Here is a 23709-nt window from a genome sequence, read left to right on the forward strand (position 1 = left end):
TAACCTTGTTTAATTAGACACAAGGAGGGTGAAAGAGAAAAAAAAAAAACTGCTATCAAAAATGCTCCACTATTCATGATGTGAGTCCCAGGTTCAGACCTAATTGTGTTTTCCCCAAACGGGCCGACTATTAATTTTCAGCTTATTAATTACCCTGTTGCTCTGAGTCATTAATAGTTAAAGGCGCTACAATAATGTATAATGGATACACGGGATCCACGTTCCAAATGTTTTCCTTTATAGTGCACTACTTTTGACCAGGGCCCATATATACAGTATATATTTGTTTGGTGTGTGTCACTTAGCCAGTGGCAGGCTCTTCTTCTTAGGTGCCAGTGTCTACGGACCCTATGTGCTTGACCTTACCTCTCTCTCTTATCAATGCTGCATCAGTGTGTGATACCCTCTGTACTGTGTGTCTGCGGCCCCTGTGCTCTCCCCTCAAAGCCCCTCTTGGCCCCTTTCTCAGATCACTGCCACTGTGACAGACACTGCTGCGACAGAGACCATTAAAACTACTCCCAAGGCAGCTGTTGGTCCAGCCCCCTTCTAATCACTTTATGTATTTCAATACATACTCCCTACTAGAGATATTAGATATTAGTGGCCTGAGTGCCCAACGGTGTGTCCGCCCTGACCCAGTATTGTAGGGATGGAACGGGGGTGGGCGGATGGGGGGTGAATGGTGTGGTCCCGCCTTGTTCACTCTCCCACCGAGCCCAGCGTAGCCAGTCTGCTGTCTGCTCCACTCCACCACAGCTTGGGCATAAGAGATAAATAATTAACCATAAATAATTAACAGGGGGGCACCCGAGAGAGAGAGAGGCAGAGAGACAGTCTCCCCCCTTGGCATGCATGGTGCAGATCATACATGGTCCGCCGTGCACCATGGAGACAGTCTCATTCATTAGCCTGAATGAAGCTGTGATCCTCGGAATCTTGGGATCATTCGGGATTCTGCTGGAGTTTTCATATGATGTTTTGGGATCATTAGGAAATGTACCATTTTTGTCATGTTTGTACTCTGGTTTGATTTTCAGTGTTAACACTTTACAGTGTTTTGAATTTGGGTAGTTCTTAGGATTAACACGTTTCAGTGTTTTGAGTTAGGGTAGTTCTTAGTATTAACACTTTTCAGTGTTTTGAATGAGTGTCATTTTCAGTGCTAACACTTTCCAGTGTTTTCAATGAGGGTAAATCATTTTCAGTGCAAACACTTTTCAGTGTTTTAAACAAGGTTAAATCATTTTCAGTGTTAACACTTTTCAGTGTTTTGAATAAGTGTAGGCATAAATAATGTTGATGTTGTCACTTCTCTTTTGGACTGACGATATATGCTTGGAGAAATTACTAACAGCCTTGTTGTCTGGTATGTATCAGGATTACATAGGTTCATAAAAGTTATTGTTTCAGTAACTAGTGTTTACAACCTGTCAAGCTGAGTGACAAAGCGTGCCATGCTTGTGAAAGGTAACACGGTATGACAAGGCTGTATTTCCCTGCTCTGAGACATCCAAGTTCTCCAGTGCAAAGGTCAACACAAAGTTTAGTAGTTGTTGATCGTTTTTTCCCCCCCTTCTATGTATGACCTATAAGATGAAACGGGAGCTCTGTGTTAAATGGCCATTGTAGATATCTCTATGATCCATCAATGCTAATAGTTTGGTGTGGGTTCTTGTTATGAACACATGGGGATCATGAATGACATTTGCTCAGAGGTCACAAACTCCTGGCTCATGAGCTGCCTATTTGTGGCCCGCAGATTGGAAGTTTCAGAACACTGGCTTAAGTAGACTCCAATGACTTTTTATTTGATCAGTTTATCAATATTGCTAATATCTTTTTCTCTCCTTCCCCCTTCAACACCCGCCAGGAGAATGTGCTCCTCGTCACCTTACCTGCTAAAATAAATGGAAACACATGTGGATGTTATCATGTCACTAACGTCCTCTTCTCCTGTCCTTCCTCTCCTGTCTTGTCTGTCTCCGTCAGCTGTTAGGGCTGACCGCATGCGTGGCGGCCGCAACAAGTTTGGCCCCATGTACAAGCGCGACCGGGCGCTCAAGCAGCAGAAAAAGGCACTGATCCGTGCCAACGGCCTGAAGATCGAGGCCATGACCCAGGTGATGCAGGCGGTGCCCACCGACCTCACCATCTCCTCGGCTATCCAGAACATCCACCAGGCAGCTTCCAAGGGCCTGCCGCTCAGCCACCATGGTCACCCGCACCACGCCGCCCTGCCCCACACAGACTACGACCGCAGCCCCTTCGTCACGTCACCCATAAGCATGGCCATGCCCCCCCATGCCGGTTCCCTCCAGGGCTACCAGGCAGCCTACGGCCACTTCCAGAGCACCCGCACCATCAAGTCCGAGTACCCGGACCCGTACACCAGCTCGCCTGAGTCCATCATGGGATACAACCCGTATATGGACGCGTACCAGACGGGTTCGCCGCCCAGCTTCCCTCACCTCATAGTAGAGCTGCTGAAGTGCGAGCCTGACGAGCCCCAGGTGCAGGCCAAGATCCTGACCTATCTGCAGCAGGAGCAGGCCAGCCGGGGGAAGCACGAGAAACTCAACACGTTCGGCCTAATGTGCAAGATGGCCGACCAGACGCTGTTCTCCATCGTGGAGTGGGCCCGGAGCAGCATCTTCTTCCGCGAGCTCAAGGTACGTGGGAACACTACACACAGACACCATGTTGAATTTTACACACACACTGTATACTGTATGTCTGTTTTAATTGTTCATGTGCATCATTCAGAAGGTTTAACTTGCATATGGACAAACACTAGTCAAACACATATACAGTACATCTGTATTGTATATACAGTACATTGGTTTTCTATATTTTCACATACATAATTTTTAGTGGTTGCTAAACTACTGATGATATGAATTAAATTAGATATGTTGGTTAGCTAACTACAATATTCAACAGGTCATGCATATTACACATATCAAACTCGGTCATAAACATATATTATATCTTGATATATTTTCTGATCAATAGACATCGTTATACCTACCCTATTTGTGTGGCCTTGCATAATGCATCCTGCGTTTTGTCCAAACGTTCAATGTTTCAACCCAATGTTGTTATCCACAATTGACAGTTTACCACACACACACACACACACACACACCCTTGTGATCTCACTCCTCGTCAAACCCACCCTAATATTTTATCTTCACCCGCCTTTAATCTTTCCCTTTTATGTGTCTGCTCGACACTAATGCAATGTGTACGAAGCTGAGAGGGAAGGCTGCGGTGTAGCTTTAGCCGTCTATCTCTCATCCTGATCAAAATTCAGTAGCCTGCCCTATTTACACACTGTGACACATTTCGGGTATGGGTTAGGAAAACTTTGACTGGCCGCCTTCAGGCACTTTTCATTCAAAGCAGCGAGATCCCCTGCTCTTGGTTTTGATTTGAATTTTGGATTTGATGTGCCCTTTTTCCCTGTATCATTTTTTGAGATCCAAGTAGGCAGGGACTGTATGAAAATATTGAAATACAAAATAAAATATGGTCACAGGCCCACAAATGCATGCATCATCACAGCGGCAGAGGTAAATGGAAAATACTTGAAAAATTAATTAATGAATGTATTAGGATATTGATATTCTCACCCGATCAACCCATTTAGTAGTAACGCATGCCTAATTGAAGTATTTAAATTTCATTGATGTGTTATCGAACTCTGTTTCCGAAAGCCCTGCTTTCAGTGAGGATACTGCAGCAGACAGTTTTCCTGGCCAGTTTGGAGCCAAAGTCAAGTTTGGTTGACATACTTTGTCGTGTTTTGTCAACCAATCACTAACAGCTGCTTACCAAAACAACCCTAGATGGCCAACGACGAGTCTTCCTGTAAAAAACGGATTATTCCAAACATTTTTCAGTCCCTGAGAGGAACGGGAAATGTTTCCAAGCGTGGTTTCGTTTGCTCCGAGGTTTATTCGTTCAGTAGAGAAGGTTAATATGCAGAGAGCAACATGAAAAAGCTCTGATGAGTCTGTGTGGATCACCTGTTTTTCTTTAATTCTCTTTCTCTGCCCCCTCTCTTATCTCACTCTTTTGTCTGTTTACTCGGTAGCCAAAGGCATGACTGCATATTCATGTAATAGGGCCCCCATTACAGTCCTCTGAATTTTTGGGGGAGGAAATAGAAATATAATATTCAACACAATCCAATTCTGTATCAGGGGCAAGAGCTCTCGAAAACACATGTTGACATTTATCACGCGGCCATTCCCTATTGACATTTTCTGTATCTGAATTAGCATAAAATAAAAATGTTTATTGTGCAGGAGAGTTGGGCGTGGTTGTACATGTTGTTGTTTTTTGCCCATTTAAGCCGCTGAATGATCATTGTGCAGTGTGTGGAGCAGCATACCTCTCTAAACTCTCCATTCGAATTCAATTACCTATATCCACTTGTAGATGTCGCCCCTCGTTCACTTCAGAATGAAATATCATTATGTCCAAGCTAATGACTGTCCATGGTGGAGAACAACCCGCTGTAAATTTGGGGGCTAATTCCTGCACCAATATTCCTGTGTCCGCCGCCCCTTCTGTAGTGGTACGGGGACACGCGGTAGCAGGCGAGGTCACGGAGGGGCGGGGTGGGGGGTTAATTCACTGATTCGCTGAAGTTACTGAATAATTAGGGGGTGCGTTTTTTAACGCTACCTCATCTAGCTACTCAAGTTTAGACTAAAGGCGCTTTTCTAGCAGGGCTGAAAAATAGTGTGCTAGCAGGCAGGCACTAACAGCTTTCCCTGTACACTAGACCCCACCCCCTCTTGTTTGTAATTAGCAGATAGCTGTACAACTATTGTTGAGCAGAAAACTTAGTGTTGGTGATGAGAGAAAAGCCCTGTGTAAGCCCTGCACTGTTTCCACAAGTGCTGGCAAATTGGAGCTCTACTAAGCTAAGGCAGCTACTGATACAGTAGACAGAGAGGCTTTGTGGGATGTTGCCCCCCTGCATTTTGGCCTTTTCAACACGCTGAACCACACATGCTGCTGTAGGAAGATAAATGTCTAAATTTACTTGTACTGTATGTACTTTGTTTTCATACTAATTCAATGATTTAAAAGTGGTGTTTTCAGACAGATTTTCAGGTGATTTGACTCAATCTGTGATCGTCAGTGTCTGAATCATAAAATGTGTGTATTATGCGTGTGTCCGTGTGCATTTCTGCACTTCACCATATCTCAGAGAGACATTCAAATACTACTTACTACTGGTGACCTCTGTAGACCGCTACATCTAATATATAAACAATTTCAAAATGAGGACAGAGAGCAGGCGATAAACACAGGAAATACTCATGGAATAAAAGCTGGTCTGAGACCCCGGCTCCGAGGGCACTATAAATACCCCTCCATCTACAGGCCCCTATTATTAGCTTGGTAAGAACAAAATAATTGATATGGTAATGGAGCCGAGTGGCGAGAAGCTTCTGCCAAAAGTGTTTAAAGATTTATTTTCCATAAGTTGGACCTGGTTACAGGAGTCATAAATATTTAGCCATTAGATATCACTGAAGAGAGGAGCCCCATTGTGTTGCTCTGCAGCTGAGCAGCCGGAGAAGAAAGACACTTAGCCAAGAATAGTTTCACAATTCTCACACCTTTGGATTGGATCTTTAACTGTACTTTTATTATCTTTGTTTGGTTCCAGCCCTACCTACCTCAGTCTTAACTCGTTTCACATTTGGACTTTTTTAAACCAGGTGTCCTGGTTTGGTTATTACTGTAATAAATGGTAATATGAGAGGGGAAAGAGTTTTGGGAGGGGTGTCTTTTTGCATGTGAGTGTCATTTTGATTGCAAGTGTGCATGTGTGTGTGTGTGCTTGTGAGTGTGTGTGTGTGTTTTAGTAGTAGCGTCCCTCCCCATTATTGCTGTGCTCGCTCTGGGCACAGAGGGAAACAGATGTGTGGCTCAGTGTGGCTAGATGTCACTGAGGGGGTGGCACCGCAGGGTTGGCATGTGTCTGTGGCACTCCTCCCATAGCCTGGCAAGCCTTTATGCCAGGCACCATTTAATAAACACCCAATCACACCAACCTGTGGAATGTAATGGTAATAAATTACTAATTGAGATGTTTACATTTCATCAACGTTTTATCAACCTCTTTCTCCGAGGGCATAATTTCTAGTGGGGTCGTTATTGGGATTGTTATTGATGCCCCTTCTAGACCAGATCTGAGCCAAGGTTAAGTTTTTACCCAGACTATTAGCGTGTCTCTTCTCAGGGCCGGGCTGCCATTGGGTTCACAGCGGCTGCGCGCGCGCGTGTGTGTGTGTGCGCGCGCGCGTGCATGTGTGCATGCATGCATATGTCAGTCTGTGTGTGTGTGTGTGTGTGTGTGTGTGTGTGTGTGTGTGTGTGTGTGTGTGCGTGTGTGCGTGTGTGCGTGCGTGCGTGCGTGCGTGTGTGTCAGCTTGTCTGTATGTGCATGAGTGTGTGTCATTAGCCGCTCTGCCCATGAGCTGAGGAATGATTCATACCGGGGTCCATGGAGAGAACCACCTCGGCTTCTGGGCCTCTCCACCATTGTTCCAGGGATAGGATGCGTGAGCCGCGCTTTTCCTCTAGCTTCCACCAACACAATGGGACCGAATTAAGTCTCCAATTGTGGTTATTGATTCATCTGTCTCTATTATGTTGCTATTATTCCTCCCTGCTTCTAGTTTTGTTTTTATCCTCTGATACTTTATAACCCCACTATTATTACTCTATTATTCCACCACAGAATAATTGTGTTGTGACAAGACAACTTACTTGTTTATTCTGCAGTTAAAATGGACCCGACACGCGCACATGCACGTACACACAAACACACACACGCACTGTAACATAACAAGTAGATTTAGTCCGTCAACCTGATAAAACTCAACCGGGTAAAGCCCATGACGCTTTGACATGTGGCGGCAATATTTATTTTAGTCCTTTCACGGTTGTTCTGGGACAGCTTGGGCTTTGGGGTTCCTCTCCTCCGAGGTAATGACGATGACAATACCAGACCTGCCATTAAGTGAGGGGAGGACTGTATTAGGGCCTTGTTTCTGGGCCCATACCCAGCTGTGCTGCCCAGGTCCTTATTGGATTAGCAGCTGGAGATGACAGGAGAGGACAGGAGAGGAGAGGTGGGGGGGGTGGGGAGAGCGAAGGAGAGGAGAACGGAGGAGAGGAAAGTATAGGATAGGAGAGCAGAGAAGCCTCAGTCTGCCTCTTGACTTCACTGCTTGTCTTTGACTTAAATGCTTCATTCAGTCAAACACATATTGCAGTTTTAACACAGTATTACGTAGACATATTATTTTTTGTGGTTAAATTAAATTGTTAAATGGTTTTGTTTTGGGTACTGGAGATATACCTAAATGATCTCTCCAAGTAATTCAGTCAACTGGGCACAGATATCATTTCAACGTCTAGTTTTGATTTACATTGGGTAGATTTGTCTGTCACTGTTGCCTCTCCTTGTTTGGGCAGTGCTCGGCGTTCGACGTCACCGGTCTTCTAGCCATCATTGATCCTTTTTTAATTTTCCATTGGTTTTGTCTTGTCTTGTCTTCCCACACACCTGTTTTCAATCCCATTCATTACCTGTTGTGTATTTAACCCTCTGTTTCCCCTCATGTCTTTGTCAGAGATTGTTTTATTGTCAGTGTAGTGTGATGTTGTATAGGTGCGCATCGGGTCCTCGTACCCATGTTTGTTTACATACATTTAGTGTTATGGAGCATACTCCGTGAACTTTATTAAAAGACTCCATTTTACACTCTATTTGACTCTCCTGCGCCTGACTTCCCTGCCACCTATTACACCTATGCATGACATTGTCAACTAACGTGAATTCAACATGAAATCAACAAAATATGTCACCATGTCATTGGATTTAGATTAAAAGTTAAGTGAAACAAAGACAAAATTCCCTTACGTTGATTACTTTTTGCAAATCCAATCAGTTTTCCACGTTGATTCCATGTTATCGCATAGATTTGAATTGTTTATAACTTGGAATCAACATTGATTCAATCAACCAGTGAGTAAAGATGTATTCACAAAAAATGTAAGGAACAGCAACATTGACTCTAAGCTATGTAAGGCCTATGAAAGAAGAAAGATAGAATCGCAAAAAAAAAAAAAATTCTCCAATTGAAAAATATAGATCAGCAATGGAATTATTTACAGTGCTTACTCCGAGTACTGCCATTCATACGTCCCTCCATAGTCTATAGGGTGTAGATGTGTGTGTGTGTATGTGCAGTGTGTTTGTGTACATGCATTTTTTATAGCGTGTACGTCAGTCAATCTCTCAGGACGACAGTCAGAATCCCAGGGGTTTTATAACATACCTGAATATTCTCAATTTATAGATTTATCTGAGTGTATAATGTACTGATCTGATGCTTTCCCACACAGCCGCATAATTTCACCGGCCATACATATTACATGAATTTACTTTTGTGAAATTGCAGCCTTTTTTCTACAACCTCCCCGCATTCGACCCCTCCTCTCTCCCCTCCCACTGCAACCTCTCTCTGAGCGATCCAATTTTAAGGTGCTGGCGGGACACACACACCCTGATTGTGTTTTTTTACGCCTCATAACCGGGGGAAATTAATAAGGCGTTTTAGGCGTGATCTGTGAACTCGAGGGGTGAAAGGCGGGATGGAGGTGAAGGGGGGTCGGATTTATATCTACACCCCCTCACCCACACCCCCACCACCCCACTGCCATCCCCAAGCCATACTTCCCACCCCCCACTCTCCCTCTCGTCGCGCTCTTGTCACTGAGGTCAGCTCTGACAAACTGCGTGCGCGCCGCTGGCGTCCCAGCTGGCAGAGATTTGTAACTGTGTCCCTGGTCCATTGCATTTGAATTATTCCACAGGCGAGCCCCCTCTCTCTCTCTCTCGCTCTCTCCCTCTCTCGCTTTACATTAGTGCCCTAGTGAGAGAGAAAGAGTCAAAAAGAGGAAGAGAGTGATGGAGAAGAAGAAAGGAGGGAGGAGGGGGAAGATGAACAAGGCCCGGGGAGAGGCATACCAAGGGCAAGGGTGCATGGTGAAGGACAGGGGGGGAAACAGGTGGAAGGTTAATGGGCCTGGACCGGATCCACCAGACGCTCAGGCTTGATATATGGGCCCTGGGCCTGGTGCAGGCATAGGTTTTCAAAGATATATTATTTCATTTGAGGAGCAGCATTCTCAGTCCCTGCATTTGTCCACTGATAGATGATATCCCCCCGCCGTGCCCCGCCAGGCAGCCACAATTGGAGATGGTGTGTGAGTTTTTGTAAGGGCCTGCTCCTGTACATATTTTTTTTGCTCACTCGCTCATGCTCCCTCTCTCTCTCTCGCGCTCTCTCTCTCTTGCTTCCCACTCTCTCTCACTAAACTTCACTCTTGCTCACTCACTCTGCCCCTCTCTCTCTACCTCTCTCTCAGTCCACCCTCCCCTCTCTCTTGTCTCGGTCCCACCCTCCCCACCCCCTCTCTCTCTTGTCTCTGTCCCAGGCTGAAGTCTGCTGGCAGCCTGTTTTTTTAAGTTGCTATTTTAGTGGTAACAAAATCTGGTTGATCAGGGCAGGATGGAGCGCGAGGGAGGTCATAAAAGCCTCTTTTCATTCATAAATGACTGAACGGGCAAAAAAAGCTGCGTATTTTAGCTTTCCGATAATTCCGATATATGACGAAATGTTCCTTTTTTAAAATATAGTGTCAGATAATATGATGGATTTTAGACAGAGAGCATATAGACATCTGGCAAGCAAGGTTCTCAAAATGGAACCATTTTAAGTCTTGAGCTACTACAAGAATCCAGGATATACACAAAATTACATCGACATTTGACAGATCACTCACTCCGTTTATTTACTGCTAAACCATGTCTGTTTTTTCATGCCTAGTCGCTTTAGAGTCGCTTCAGCCTCATTTGACCATTGACAACCACTCTGGACCGTTCTTTCCCCCTGTCTGTCTTGTTCGACCATTACTTCCCATTGTCGGTCCTCCCTTGGTCCCTGGACAGCAATATCCCCGGCCTAGAAGAAAGACAAGTCTGGACAAGTCCAGAACTAGATCCCCGGTAGTCTCCTGAGACTCTCCCCGGGACCGGAAGGAAGCGGAGGCACTTGTTAAAAGGAAAGATTTAGGGCTGGCTATCCCCACAGACGGGCGGAGAACGAGACATCGGGGAGAGCTTCGAGTATTCGCTGAGTCTGCTCATCCACTTGTTGCTTTGATGGTGGATAAAAGGCTGGCATGAACTACTCATCCGCCTCAGACTCTTCTCTTCCGCGCTTGCCGTTTCCCCCCCTCCTCGATCCTTTCGTTCTCTTCCTCAGACTGGCAAATAAATATGCAAAGGAAGAAGGGGAAAAATAATCACACCCCCACACACAATTTCAGAAGTGAAACATTGCTGAATTCGCTGATACTCATCCGCACCAAATCTTCTGATGTCTCGCCGTTCCCTGTTTCCTCCCATCCTTCCTCCTCGTACTCTTTAACTGCTTCTGTTATGATGGCAAAGGAAACAAAATAGAATACCCCCCCACTCGCAATTTTTCTGAAGTTGAACATTGTTCATCATTGGAATTCGCATTTGTGAGCACTTTGGCTTCTCTGCTAGTGGAAGCGAAGAGAGCCGGTCCATGTTAAGTCTTATTTATGGACGATCAGGGCAAGAGCCTTTTTATTGGCAGGCCATGGTGCTGATTAAGGTGTGGAGTCTGTGGACGCTCGGCAATGCTGTTAGCGCGGGGGCCTACACTACTCCTGTGCAGTTCCACGACGCCGCCCACGACTAGGCGTGCAAAATCAGCGGGCGAGCGAGTGGTGGCGAAATGGGAAAACAAAATGGATATTGGGAGTTGATTTAGCTGGCTAGCCTGCTAACAAATCAACTCAACGGCTCTGATGCTGACGCTAACTCAGGCGGTGTCTCCATCAGACAAACTCTTACATTTGACTTCTCCACCCTCACTATTGTTATGAGCCGACATTAAAAACAATAGCGCATTCGGAGGGAGTCCACTTTCCAGTGTCTTCCATCAAAAGACTTAACAACAACATATTGCTCAACAGTTCACAAGAGCTGAGAGAAAACAAGTGGCTTCCAGTAAAGCATTGTTATCTGCAGGTCTGCTGGTAATGTGTTGTCACAGGCAATACATATACACACCAAGCGCTAGTATTTACTCCCTGAGTTTCCTTTAGGTCAAAGGGGCTAAGGTGTGGCCTCTCTGGACTCATGTTGACCGGACACTGACAATTCCAAACTAAACTCACTACACAAAGCCATGTGGTCATTTCAAGTGATTTATAAACTTAATAATAATGTGAATGAAAAAGCACTTGTAATTGCTGAGATACATGTTTATAAAATGCTTATGAATAATTATATACACATTTTTAATTGTACTTACACTATTTATAAATCATTTATCAATACTTAATCATGAAAGTTATTATGAAGTGTTACTGATGTATCTATCCCTCACATGTTTTCCATCCACTTGTTTTCCATCTAAAGATACATCTCATGTATCTTAATAACAGGGCCTTGTTTCTCTCCTACAATCATGATTCAGGCTTATTGCGGGTCTCGCTCTCCATTGTTAGCCCCGGCCTTAATTATCTGCTTGTATTTTAGGGTGCTGGCTGGAGGTTGGCTGGCTGGCTGAGGTCTGCCACCCTCGTCACACAACCTGTCAACAGTTGTTCTCTACGTCTATTTTTGCTGCTTATTTACGGGCGGCTATTCTGGACACAGTGGACAGCGGCGTCTCGCTGAGAGAGAGAAAGAGAGAAAGAGAGAGAGTTAGAGAGAGAGACCAAAGACAATAGATAAGCAATAGGATGAAAGGATAGAGAGAATGCAGGCTTACAACGGGGGGGGGGGGTGATTAGATTTGTACTCTGATGAATGACATGTGGGTTCTGGAGGGGGTAACGCTAGACGTGAGCGTCAGTTACGACGGGCGAGAAATTCACGAGGCCCACCATGCACCTATAAAATGTCTTTAACATCACGGACCGCAATAGTAGGAGAAAAACACCTGTTCGTCATCGTGTTTCTTTCTTTCTTTCATTTTCTTTCCATCTTTTTTTACTTTCTCTCTCTCTCACACTCTCTCTCGTGCTCTCTCTCTCTCCTTAACTCAGCACCTGGCATGGTGCAGAACTAAATTATCCATACATATTAAATAAGCGTATAGTCTAAGAATAGATATTATGACTGCGTTCTTTTTAGATTGCACACTTAAAGGGGATAAAAGGGAACTTTTTTACGATCACTGAAACAATGAAAAATAAAAACAAAATATTCCGAATGGACTCAAGGACCAGCACGTTTTAACTGCCCCAGAACCCACCCTGCTAGGGGTGTCGACAGGGGCATTCAATTGAGAGAGGTGAATAGATAGACAGATTGTTTCAGAGGTACACACACATGATAGCAGGTTCACACACACACAGAACTGTAGCGGCCTTCAGTCTCTCAAAAGAGTTATGTAAGCGTGATACACACAAACACACACACTCTCCCTGATACAATGGTCTGTTGATAAAGAAGGCTTTTCACTATCCACAAGAGAGACAACCTTTCACAGCAATAGTCATTCAATTACATCTCACTAATTGTTTGTGTTTAGATCACACATCCATAGATCAATTTGTTTAATTCAGATGTTAATTTCATATCAAAGCCCCAATCAAAGTGGGTTTCTGAGTGGCCCCAGCTGTGAAGTGCCAGAACCAGACAGTCTGTTAGTGCTAATGGGAATGTATGTCTCCTCTTCAGACTGAGAGAAGCATCTGTCTGTGCATTTTAAAACACTCTTGTCTACTCAACGAGGCTGGGCAAGTGTATCTCCTCTGGACTGCATTATAAAGGCTAGTCTATATCCATGTACCTGCATGTGTATGTGTGTCATTTCCCATGCAAACACTCATATACTGTACATACACACACACACACACACTGTGGCTTGCGAAAGTATTCACCCCCTTGGCATTTTCCCTATTTTGTTGCCTTACAACCTGGAATTAAAATGGATTTTGGGGGGATTTGTATAATTTGATTGACGCAACATGCCTACCGCTTTGAATATGCAAAATATGTTTTACTGTAGAACAAACAAGAAATAAGACAAAAGAAACGGAAAACTTGAGCGTGCATAACTATTCACCCCCCCCCCCCCCCCCCCCAAAGTCAATACTTTGCAGAGCCACCTTTTGCAGCAATTACAGCTGCAAGTCTCTTGGGGTATGTCTCTATAAGCTTGGCACATATAGCCACTGGGATTTTTGCCCATTCTTCAAGGCAAAACTGCTCCAGCTCCTTCAAGTTGGATGGGTTCCGCTGGTGTACAGTAATCTTTAAGTCATACCACAGATTCTCAATTGGATTGAGGTCTGGGCTTTGACTAGGCCATTCCAAGACATTTCAATGTTTCCCTTTAAACCACTCGAGTGTGGCTTTAGCAGTATGCTTAGTGTCATTGTCCTGCTTGAAGGTGAACCTCCGTCCCAGTCTCAAATCTCTGGAAGACTGAAACAGGTTTCCCTCAAGAATTTCCCTGTATTTAGCACCATCCATCATTCCTTCAATTCTGACCAGTTTCCCAGTCCCTGCTGATGAAAAACATCCCCGCAGCATGATGCTGCCTCCACCATGCTTCACTGTGGGGATAGGGTTCTCGGGGTGATTGGAGGTGTTGGGGTTGTGCCAGACAGTGTTTTCCATGATGGCCAAAAAGCTACATTTTAGTCTCATCTAACCAGAGTACCTTCTTCCATATGTTTGGGGAGTCTCCCACATGCCTTTTTGGCGAACACTAAACGTGTTTGCTTATTTTGTTCTTTAACGTGTTCACGCTACACGTTCCCCAAGGGCACCCCCCCCCACCCCCTCAACTAAAAGTGGCGCACAGAATGCAAAAATATTCTTAGAAATATTTAACCTCCACACATTAACCTCTTGAAACTCCCCATCCCGGATCCGGGATTGTGACTAAGCCTCAGGCTCATTAGCATAACGCAACGTTAACGATTTCTGAAAATCGCAAATAAAATTAAAATAATGCGTTTGCTCTCAAGCTTAGCCTTTTCTTAACAACACTGTCATCTCAGATTTTCAAAATATGCTTTTGAACCATAGAAATTGACTAATTTGTGTAAGAGTATGCAAAGCTAGCATAGCATTTTGTGTAGCATGTAGCACGCAACATTTTCACAAAAGCCAGATAACCAAATAAATAAAATCATTTACCTTTGAAGAGCTTCTGATGTTTTCAATGAGGAGACTCCCAGCCACATACCAAATGCGCAGTGTTTCCTGAAAGCGTCTGTGTGTAGGAGAAATCGTTCCGTTTTCTACATTGCGCCTGGCTACCGAAACGAACCGAAAATGCAGTCACCTACAACGTGAAACTTTTTCCGGATTAACTACATAATATCGACCGAAACATGGCAAACGTTGTTTGGAATCAATCCTCAAGGTGTTTTTTCACATATCTCTTCATTGACATGCAGTTCGTGGAAGCTTGCTTCTCTCTCTGTGCCCCATGGAAAAATACTGGCAGGTGACTTTTGCGCACCAATTTCGGCGCAGGACACGGACACGTGGTAAATGTGGTCTCTTATGGTCAATCTTCCAACGATCTGCCTACAAATACGTCACAATGCTGCAGACACCTTGGGGAAACGACAGAAAGGGCAGACTCATTCCTCTTGCGTTCACAGCCATATAAGGAGATCATGAAAGACAGAGCCTCAAAAATCCTTGTCATTTCCTGGATGCCAAGTCATCTTGGTTTTGCCTGAAGCTCACGTTAAAGGGCACGCACAGAGAAGATATTTGTATTTCTGGACACGTCAGAGTGTTTTCTTTCGAACAGTAGCAATTATATGCATAGTCGAGCATCTTTTTGTGACAAAATATCTTGTTTAAAACGGGAACGTTTTTCTTCCAAAAATGAAATAGCGCCACCATAAGTGTAAGAGGTTAACAAGTCCAATAGCTCAAATGAAAGATAAACACCTTGTCCATCTACCCAGCGAGTCAGATTTCTAAAATGTTTTACGGCGAAAACATAGCACATATGTATGTCAAACCACCACAAAGACACAGACTATATGTAGCCATTTTGTCGAACAAAAGATGCAATCACAAACGCACAATTTTGACTATTAAAAGAAAAATAATTCACTAACCTTTTGAAAATCTTCATCAGATGACAGTAATAGGACATGTTACACAGTACATTTATGTTTTTTTCAATAATATGCAATTTATATCCATAAATCTCCGTTTACATTGACGCCATGTTCAGAAAATGCTAAAAAATGTCCGGAGAAATTATAGATAGCTCCGCCAGATAACGCCAGATAACAGCAATACACATCATAAACTTTGACTAAATATACATGTTCTACATATAGTTAGAAAGATACACTGCTTCTTAATGCAATCGCTTTGTCACATTTCTTTTTAACGTTACAGAAATCGTTTACTATTCAATAATCTGAGACGGCGCTCAGACATAAGCAATATTTCTCCGCTATGTTGTAGTCAACAGAAACACAAAATTACAACATAAATATTCCCTTACCTTTGATGGTCTTCGATCAGAATGTAGTGGAAGGAGTCATACTTACCTAAAACATCGTTTGGTTTCAAGTCGTGTGTCTTTGTATTAGCATATGCTTCAAGTTCCAGCTGAAATGCATCCAAAATTACTTCTGGTCCCAAACAGTTGCGCATCAAAACTTCAAAATTACATATTATATGTCGACTAAACTGGTCAAACTAAGTGCAGAATCAAGCTTTAGGATGTTATTAACGTACAAAACAATTGGCGATTCAACCGGACAAAAGCAATTCCTCTCAGACAATCTGGAACGGAGGAATGACTGTGTACAATTCGCGCCTGCCAAAGGGTCAAAGCTCACGGGATTTGCACAATTAAATGCTCTACTGAAAGAGGACATCTCGCGGAAGACATAGAAACTGTTCCCAGATCCATAGCTGGTTGGGAAGGGTGGGGGCGATGACGTCAAAGTTGGCCCAACTTTCCTGATGAGAAAACTAGTTTGGGAGATTGACTGCCCTGTGAGTTCTGCTGTACATACAGACATAATTCAAACGGTTTTAGAAGCTTTAGAGTGTTTTCTATTCAATAATAATTATATGCATATATTAGCAATTTTGGACAGATTTTCTTTCAGTTTACTATGGGCACGCAATTCATCCAAAGGGGGCAGTATTGTCCCGAGCCTTAACAGGTTTTAAGCAATGGCTTTTTTATTATGGCTACTCTTCCGTAAAGCCCAGCTCTGTTGAGTGTACGGCTTAAATTGATCCTATGGACAGATACTCCAATCTCCACTGTGGAGCTTTGGAGCTCCTTCAGGGTTATCTTTGGTCTCTTTGTTGCCTCTCTTAATTCCCTCCTTGCCTGTTCCGTGAGTTTTGGTGGGCGGCCCTCTCTTGGCAGGTTTGTTGTGGTGCCATATTCTTTCCATTTTTTAATAATGGATTTAATGGTGCTCCATGGGATGTTCAAAGTTTCGGGTAATTTTTTATAACCAAACCCCAATCTGTACTTCTCCACAACTTTGTCCCTGACCTGTTTGTAGAGCTCCTTGGTCTTCATTGTGCCGCTTGCTTGGTGGTGCCCCTTGCTTAGTGGTGTTGCAGACTCTGGGGCCTTTCAGAACAGGTGTATATATACTGAGATGATGTGACAGATCATGTGACACTTAGATTGCACACAGGTGGACTTTATTTAACTAATTATGTGACTTCTGAAGGTAATTGTTTGCACCAGATCTTATTTAGGGGCTTCATAGAAAAGGGGTGAATACATATTGCACGCACCACTTTTCCATGTTATTATTATTTTTTAAATTTCACTTCACCAATTTTGACTATTTTGTGTATGCCCATTAAATGAAATCCAAATAAAAATCAATTTAAATTACAGGTTGTAATACAACAAAATATGAAAACTCCAATGGGAATGAATACTTTTGCAAGGTGCTGTAGATACACACACACACACACTCATATACACACACGCACGCACGCACGCACGCACACACGCACACACGCACACACACACACACACACACACACACACACACACACACACACACACACACACACACACACACACACACACACACACACACACACTCTACACCCACCCACCCTACACACACAATATCGACAGCCCTCCTTACCATAAAGTAGCCTATAGCCATAAATCACAGAATCAAGTCAAACAAGGCATGGAATGAAAATCAAATGAGCCCACCACAGATCACTCAGGGATCGGCTGTCCAGGCTTAATGCAGAGTATTGCCTGCTAGATTGAACACTGTGGAACAGATCAATACTACCCAGCGCCCTAGACTTACAGAGCACAAACTCATTTCACATTTGGAAGTCATTATTTTCTCACTGTATTTCAGTTTGGAGGGAGTTTGGTTGGTGGGTGTCGGGGAAGGATTCGGAGTGTGTTTGTGGAGCGGGGGGTTAAGGAGTGTGTGTGTATATATGTGTGTGTGGAAGTGTGTGTGTCTCAGGGAGGGTTACTTTTGGGAGCTCCTGCTCCCCTGGCGTCATCTATATTAGGAGCCTAATGTTAATTTGAATAATTGATTACGCCTCTCTGTTTTTGATAATTAGTTGATAGCTTCTTAGCTTTAAGCCCTCAAGATACCATCCAGCAAACTCAGGCCATTTAAAAAAAAAACGTATTATGAACATATCAACAACGGTACTCATAGATGGTCTACTCCATGCACTTAACTGACTATTTCAAATCCAGAAATGAAGCAGCTGTACCAACTGTGTTTCTTTCTCATAACCACATTTTTGTGTGATTTTACCTTGTGTTTGCCGAGCCTGGTCCCAGATCTGTTTGTGTTGTATAGCTGTGGCATGCCACCAGATCTGAGGTCAGGCTACAAACAGTTTGCTATTCCTAAAATTAATCTCTACTCAATGCTGTACATTTGATTCTATGTTATCATATCCTGACAGGATTTCCCAGCAATCAAAGATGTCTTGATGTTGTTTGGTAGTGTTTTATAATAACTCCACAAAATAAAGCATTTTACATTGTATTAGTAAATAATGTATTTATTATTTATTAATCATTACATAATATAGGTCCTTATAAACCATTTACTAATCATTAGCCCTTTGACGCGTACGATTTACGTGACAACCAGACATGATCAACAAACATGGTGCCACACATCCTCATCATGATCAGTACAACCTTCCAAAAAGCATTTTACACACATCATATGTGTCCATTACAATCTATACAAGAATCGGAATGCATTATTTGTCACCAGTACTTGAAAACATGTGAATAAAATACAAAATACACTATGGTCCATACATACGTACGGTGTACTGCAGTAAAAACGACAACATGATATACAGAAACTGTAATGATAACGTGATAACGTTTCTACCAAAACACACTTTGGTTTTGGTAGAAAAGTGATTGCAAAGAAACGCTTAGCGTTTTGTTAGCATTTTTGGACTAAGAACGTTATTTTACTCAGCATAGAGTAACATTATTTCACTCAACCATTTTGAGACCTTAAGGAGCATCAGGTACAGCAGGAATGTCTACCAATGGCAGGTCCAACTTTTTGTGAGAAATTAGACTGGTCACTCAAAACATTGATAAAATATATATAAATAGCCCACACTTTAGATGAGGCTGCGCAGAAAGTCTTAACCAATGATTAGTAAATGGTTTATAAAGACCTATATTAAACATTGTATGAATAATCTTATTAATCATTATTTAATATTTTAAATGTAGTAACTAGGTTACTAACATTTACAAATGTGGGAGTAATGATTAATAAACTATGAATAAACTATTTGCTAATCCATTATAAATGCTTTGTTACATGGAGTTATTATAAAGGACTACCTTTTATCTATTTTAGGGCTATCCAGTTGACTCCAGTGTACCCCACTGGTAGAATTTAAACTAGTCAACAATAACTACACCATATAAATATGTCTATTGAAATTCATGACTAGCGTCTCTCTGGTCAGTTTCTCTCTTGCCTTATTGATTTTTTTATATCTTTCATATGCTTATTCATCGGGGGAAAAGGAATACATAAGTTGGGATACCTGATTTGGTCTGCAAATCCCTGTCTGAAATCTGAGAGGAAGGGTTTGTTACTTTCTTTAGTGACCTTGAAAACAACAAGACACTCCCAACAACACACACCAAAGAGACTTTGTGTGTACCTCTTCTCTGTGTTGACCAACTGCTCTCATAGTTTGCTCTTTTAACTGTTTGTATGTGGCTAGTGCGTACAACAAGTGTGGACAACTGCTGTCCGTCATGTATCCAATTAATTCAGTGTCTATTTTGGATATGTGGAAACTTTGACTGTAGCTCATTAAAGACACACTATGTAAGTTTAGTTGCTAATTGTTTACGCAAAATGTGGGCTTGATTGTTGGCAGTATGATTCATACACTACTATGATTTCTTAATTCATTAAACCACACAAATCCTGAGTTTTGGGCCTTAGTTTTATGCGTTTGCCTATTGGTGTGGGGAGGTGTGCCCCTTCCTGACAAAAGTTCCGTTTTCCCTCTTTAATGCTATTATCCTTAGTTGCTACACCCACTTTTGGACTTATGCATGCAGAATATATACCCATTGATTCTTGAAGAATACAACTTACAAATGTCTCATGAACTTAGTTCCCCATCAGAACCCAAAATATATAGTACGTAAACAATGTCTACTAACATGGCAAACAATAGAAAAAAATGGCTAACAATATCTAAAAATGACAGATATCCCTCCATCAGAGATGCATCTCTAATTTCTCCAGTGGATCCGTATCAGTGCTGAGGCATGATGAGGTGAGGAGCGCACAGGAAGGACCTTATTAGAGCAGGGTTAGCACCACTTTAAATATTTTCCTTTGCCATTGGGCATGGAATAGGAGGGGAGGAAGGGTTTGGGGTGGGAGGCGTTGGGACAGGAGGGGAGGAAGGGGTTGCAGTGGGAGGCTAATCGAACAAAGTGTGTTCTATAGGTCAGGGGACAGCCTCCTGAGTCTGTTAATGCGGTCACTATGGGAACTTATCAATCTCCGTGCCTCAGCAGTATCGATCACAATACGACTCTCTGTGAGACACACACACACACACACGCTCACTCCCCTCTTCCCGGCCTCTCAGAAAGGCAGACGGTCTGCTCTACCCCAAGTAACCAATCAGAAGCCTCGGCCACTGCTTCTTTATTCTGTCATCTAATTAATTTATAGGCCCATATATATATATACTGTTGAAGTCGGAAGTTTACACACAACTTAGCCAAATACATTTAAACTCAGCTTTTCACAATTCCGGACATTTAATCCTAGTAAAAATTCCCTGTCTTAGGTCAGTTAGGATCACCACTTTATTTTAAGAATGTGAAATGTCAGAATAATAGTGGAGAGAATTATTTATTTCAGCTTTTATTTCTTTAATCACATTCCCAGTGGGTCAGAAGTTTACTATCACTCAATTCGTATTTGGTAGCAATTGCCTTTAAATTGTTTAATTAACTTGGGTCAAACGTTTCGGCTTCCCACAATAAGTTGGGTGAATTTTGTGCCATTCCTCCTGACAGAACTGTTGTAACTGTATCAGGTTTGTAGGCCTCCTTGCCCGCACACGCTTTTTCAGTTCTTCCCACAAATGTTCTCTAGGACTGAGGTCAGGGCTTTGTGATGGCCACTCCAATACCTTGACTTTGTTGTCCTTAAGCCATTTTCCACACCTTTGGAAGTATGCTTGGGGTCATTGTCCATTTGGAAGACCCATTTGCAACCAAGCTTTAACTTCCTGACTGATGTCTTGAGATGTTGCTTCAATATATCCACATTACTTTCCTACCTTATGATGCCATCTATTTTGTGAAGTGCACCAGTCCCTCCTGCAGTAAAGCACCCCCACAACATGATGCTGCCACCTCCGTGCTTAACAGTTGGGATGATGTTCTTCGGCTTGCAAGCCTCCCCCTTTTTCCTCCAAACGCAACGATGGTCATTATGGCCAAACAGTTCTATTTTTGTTTCATCAGACCAGAGGACATTTCTCCAAAATAGTATGATATTTGTCCCCATATGCAGTTGCAAACTGTAGTCTGGCTTTTTTATGGTGGTTTTGGAGCTGAGGATTCTTCCTTGCTGAACAGCCTTTCAGGTTACGTTGATATAGGACTCGTTTTACTGTGGATATAGATACTTTTGTACCTGTTTCCTCAAGCATCTTCACAAGGTCCTTTGCTGTTGTTCTGGGATTGATTTGCACTTTTACATTACATTACATTTAAGTCATTTAGCAGACGCTCTTATCCAGAGCGACTTACAAATTGGTGAATTCACCTTCTGACATCCAGTGGAACAGCCACTTTACAATACTTTTCGCACCAAAGTGCGTTCATATCTAGGAGACAGAAGACATCTCCTTCCTGAGCAGTATGACGGCTGCATGGTCCCATGGTGTGTAATACTTGTGTACTATTGTTTGTACAGATGAACGTGGTACTTTCAGGTGTTTGGAAATTGCTCCCAAGGATGAACCAGACTGTTCTGAGGTCTTGGCTTATTTCTTTTGATTTCCCCATGATGTAAAGCAAAGAGGCACTGAGTTTGAAGGTAGGCCTTGAAATATATCCACAGGTACACCTCCAATTGACTCAAATTATGTCAATTAGCCTACCAGAAGCTTCTAAAGCCATGACTTCATTTTCTGGAATTTTCCAAGCTGTTTTAAAGGCACAGTCAACTTAGTGTATGTAAACTTCTGACCCACTGGAATTGTGAAATAATCTGTCTGTAAACAATTGTTGGAATTGTGTCATGCACAATTACTTGTGTCATGCACAAAGTAGATGTCCTAACCGACTTGCCAAAACTATAGTTTGTTAACAAGAAATTTGTGGAGTGGTTGAAAAACAAGTTTTAATGACTCCAACCTAAGTGTATGTAAACTTCCGACTTCAACTGTATATGTATTTATTTATATATATATATATATATATATCTATGCATATATTTATACTTAACTCTTTGCCTTGTAAAAAGTCCACTTCAATATGAATGTTCTGCGGTTTTCCATGGTATAGAGAAAATGCTCCTCTGTTGATATTGTGTGAAGGCTAAAAAAAACAGTCTGAGGGAGGATGAGTTATCATTTCTCTGGCTCATTGTATAGGCTTAGTTTGGACATTGGTATTTCTATTGCTGTTTAGAGACATAATATCTGTATAGGGTTTCTGTGTGGTCAGGGGATAGGCCTGCATACATTGGCCAAGTTACTTGATATAAAATCTAGATCTAACTTCTAAACAGGTGCAAGACGGAGAAAAAAGTTCAAGCATATGTGTTCTACCTACCATTAGCCCCCCTCTAATCCACACTAGACTGACTGGTCTGGCAGCAAGACTAGAATGGTCAGACAGAAAGACATAGAATCAGAAGCAGTTGCCAATGACTGAGAATCAACTTCACAGAATGCTTCAGATACAAACTGACTGTACGGAACAGAACAAATGTCAACTTCATCAGATCCAGCACCATCCCAACCTCAACATATGTGAAAATTGCATTTTTCTGTTTTATAGTAGAAAAAGATAGATGAAGATACGTGTTCTGTCATATAAAAATGAAGATAAGCGTTTCCAATGACATCATCAACCAATTAGTAGACAATTAGTCGGCAACGCCTACTCATAATTGGTTAGAATCACATGATGCACACCAATGATGTCATTGGAAAAAAGTATCTTCCTCAATCTTTTCTTCCTCAAAACATAGAAATGTGCCATTTTCACATTACATTTACATTTACATTTAAGTCATTTAGCAGACGCTCTTATCCAGAGCGACTTACAAATTGGTGAATTCACCTTCTGACATCCAGTGGAACAGCCACTTTACAATAGTGCATCTAAATCATTAAGGGGGGGGGGGTGGTGAGAAGGATTACTTATCTTATCCTAGGTATTCCTTGAAGAGGTGGGGTTTCAGGTGTCTCCGGAAGGTGGTGATTGACTCCGCTGTCCTGGCGTCGTGAGGGAGTTTGTTCCACCATTGGGGGCCAGAGCAGCGAACAGTTTTGACTGGGCTGAGCGGGAACTGTACTTCCTCAATGGTAGGGAGGCGAGCAGGCCAGAGGTGGATGAACGCAGTGCCCTTGCTTGGGTGTAGGGCCTGATCAGAGCCTGGAGGTACTGCGGTGCCGTTCCCCTCACAGCTCCGTAGGCAAGCACCATGGTCTTGTAGCGGATGCGAGCTTCAACTGGAAGCCAGTGGAGAGAGCGGAGGAGCGGGGTGACGTGAGAGAACTTGGGAAGGTTGAACACCAGACGGGCTGCGGCGTTCTGGATGAGTTGTAGGGGTTTAATGGCACAGGCAGGGAGCCCAGCCAACAGCGAGTTGCAGTAATCCAGACGGGAGATGACAAGTGCCTGGATTAGGACCTGCGCCGCTTCCTGTGTGAGGCAGGGTTGTACTCTGCGGATGTTGTAGAGCATGAACCTACAGGAACGGGCCACCGCCATGATGTTGGTTGAGAACGACAGGGTGTTGTCCAGGATCACGCCAAGGTTCTTAGCGCTCTGGGAG

The 23709-nt window shown here is 43.0% G+C and overlaps 1 protein-coding gene across 2 annotated transcripts in view; it reads left to right on the forward strand.

Moving 5' to 3' along the window:
• LOC135512522 (nuclear receptor subfamily 5 group A member 2) overlaps positions 1-23709 on the forward strand; it is a 101038-nt gene that overhangs the window by 17302 nt on the left and 60027 nt on the right. For both annotated transcript variants that reach the window (XM_064934630.1, XM_064934631.1), the window contains one exon: positions 1993-2672. In XM_064934630.1, the coding sequence (XP_064790702.1) occupies positions 1993-2672 (680 nt within the window). The remainder of the gene's footprint in view (positions 1-1992; positions 2673-23709) is intronic.

This window comes from Oncorhynchus masou, chromosome 24 (genome assembly GCF_036934945.1).
Source record: "Oncorhynchus masou masou isolate Uvic2021 chromosome 24, UVic_Omas_1.1, whole genome shotgun sequence".
Classification (NCBI taxonomy): Eukaryota; Metazoa; Chordata; class Actinopteri; order Salmoniformes; family Salmonidae; genus Oncorhynchus; species Oncorhynchus masou.